Genomic DNA, 1,509 nt, shown 5'->3' with positions numbered 1-1,509 from the left:
GAATATCTGGAATATCCTGCTCCACTTATTTGTAATCAAATATTACATGTATACTATTAAAATAAAAATAGAACTGACTCAGTCCGATCGATCTGATCACCAATATGCAAATAGTGGTGCTAGACGACAAATTGAGCAGAGAAGAGAGTTCATGAGTCATCAGATTTGACTAAGCTGATCTTGCCAATTTCTGAATAATCACATGTGAACTCATTATGTAAGTTTTTCCCTAGAAGAGAAACTAACATGATGAACGTAAACAACTCATAAATATGAAACATGGATAAACAATTGCAATCATAGACCAATGAAAAAGATTATGTAAGAAACACAGTCTTCAGACATTCAGCAAACAAAATTAAACCAGATCCTAATACAAATTACTCAAGTCTTTCTGCTTCTTTTCTTCAACTTCCTATATATCGCCTCTAAGCAAGCCTCCCATGGACAAAGCTAATAGGCTTGATTGCTGTAGGCTTTTATATATATATATATGAATATGTCCATGTATGATATCCATATCATGCATGACAACGCGTTTCCGATATCCGGAAGTCATCCGGATATAACTACGAGACTCGTCCGGACCTTCGGACGCGTTATCGTTAAGTCTTTGAAATAAGGGACAGTACTTGGGAAAGGGGCACAGCATACGAGCTGAGGCCGAAGTCCTTCAGATCCAATCCTACGAGAGTACGACCTTAACATCATCAAGGCACGATCTTCTGCGCAATGAAAACAGCTTTTTAAGGATGTCCAGACCCGTCCTCCGAGTACGAGCCTTGTCACCTCTCAGCTTTTGCTTGATATGCCTGTCCGCTGGTCATCAACCTATGTTATGCTCAACCGTGTGGAGAAGATGAAACCTGTATGTGCTATGAGCTTGACACTGACATGACATTAATGTTTCATCAGTTTGTCAACACTTTTGTATATGAACTTGGTGTTCGAGAGCCTACCTTGCAAAGCGTGCAAAATTGACCAGTTGAGGCTCAATAATGATGAGTGGAAATGAGTGGAGCTATTCACATCTCTTCTTGCAGTGTGTTATGTGCTGATATGTCTCTCTTGTCACTGACTGTTTGCTCAGCATGCTGATAATGTACAGCAGAGTTTCTCGTCTGATAAAGGCTCAACCCTTCAGCTTGCATTGCCAGCTCTCAAAGCCTTGCATAAGGCTTGGATGTCTCATTCTGAGAGTTCAAAGTATGAGCCCTTTCATACAGCCTTGAATGCAGCTGTTGAAAAGATCTGTGGGTACTATGAGCGAACTGCAGACAATGATGCATATATCATGGCTATGTGTATGTGCTTGTTAGAACACTATTGCCTTATATTCACTCTTGTTGTTAATAGTGCTTGACCCATCACAGAAGGACTCACATATTAAGCACTTCTGGGGTAAAGAAACACATATTGATGCTCTCCGTGAGGCTGAGAGAATGGTGAGTTTGTCTTCTTGTTGAGAATGAGATGTTTACATAGGTGCAGTTCAAGGAAAGACATATC

The 1,509-nt window shown here is 40.3% G+C and overlaps 1 protein-coding gene across 1 annotated transcript; it reads left to right on the top strand.

Moving 5' to 3' along the window:
• Positions 1-808: 808 nt before the first annotated feature.
• On the top strand, positions 809-1,466 carry HD556DRAFT_1451953 (uncharacterized protein; the record flags this gene model as incomplete). Its single annotated transcript, XM_041308064.1, has 3 exons — positions 809-868; positions 1,091-1,304; positions 1,357-1,466. The coding sequence occupies 3 exons, from the start codon at positions 809-811 to the stop codon at positions 1,464-1,466; spliced, it is 384 nt and encodes a 127-aa protein (XP_041151776.1).
• Between the last annotated feature and the right edge of the window lie 43 nt (positions 1,467-1,509).

This window comes from Suillus plorans (genome assembly GCF_016647745.1).
Source record: "Suillus plorans strain S12 chromosome Unknown HD556scaffold_173, whole genome shotgun sequence".
In the NCBI taxonomy this organism is placed as follows: domain Eukaryota; kingdom Fungi; phylum Basidiomycota; class Agaricomycetes; order Boletales; family Suillaceae; genus Suillus; species Suillus plorans.
This window is presented reverse-complemented; position numbering and strand designations above follow the sequence as displayed.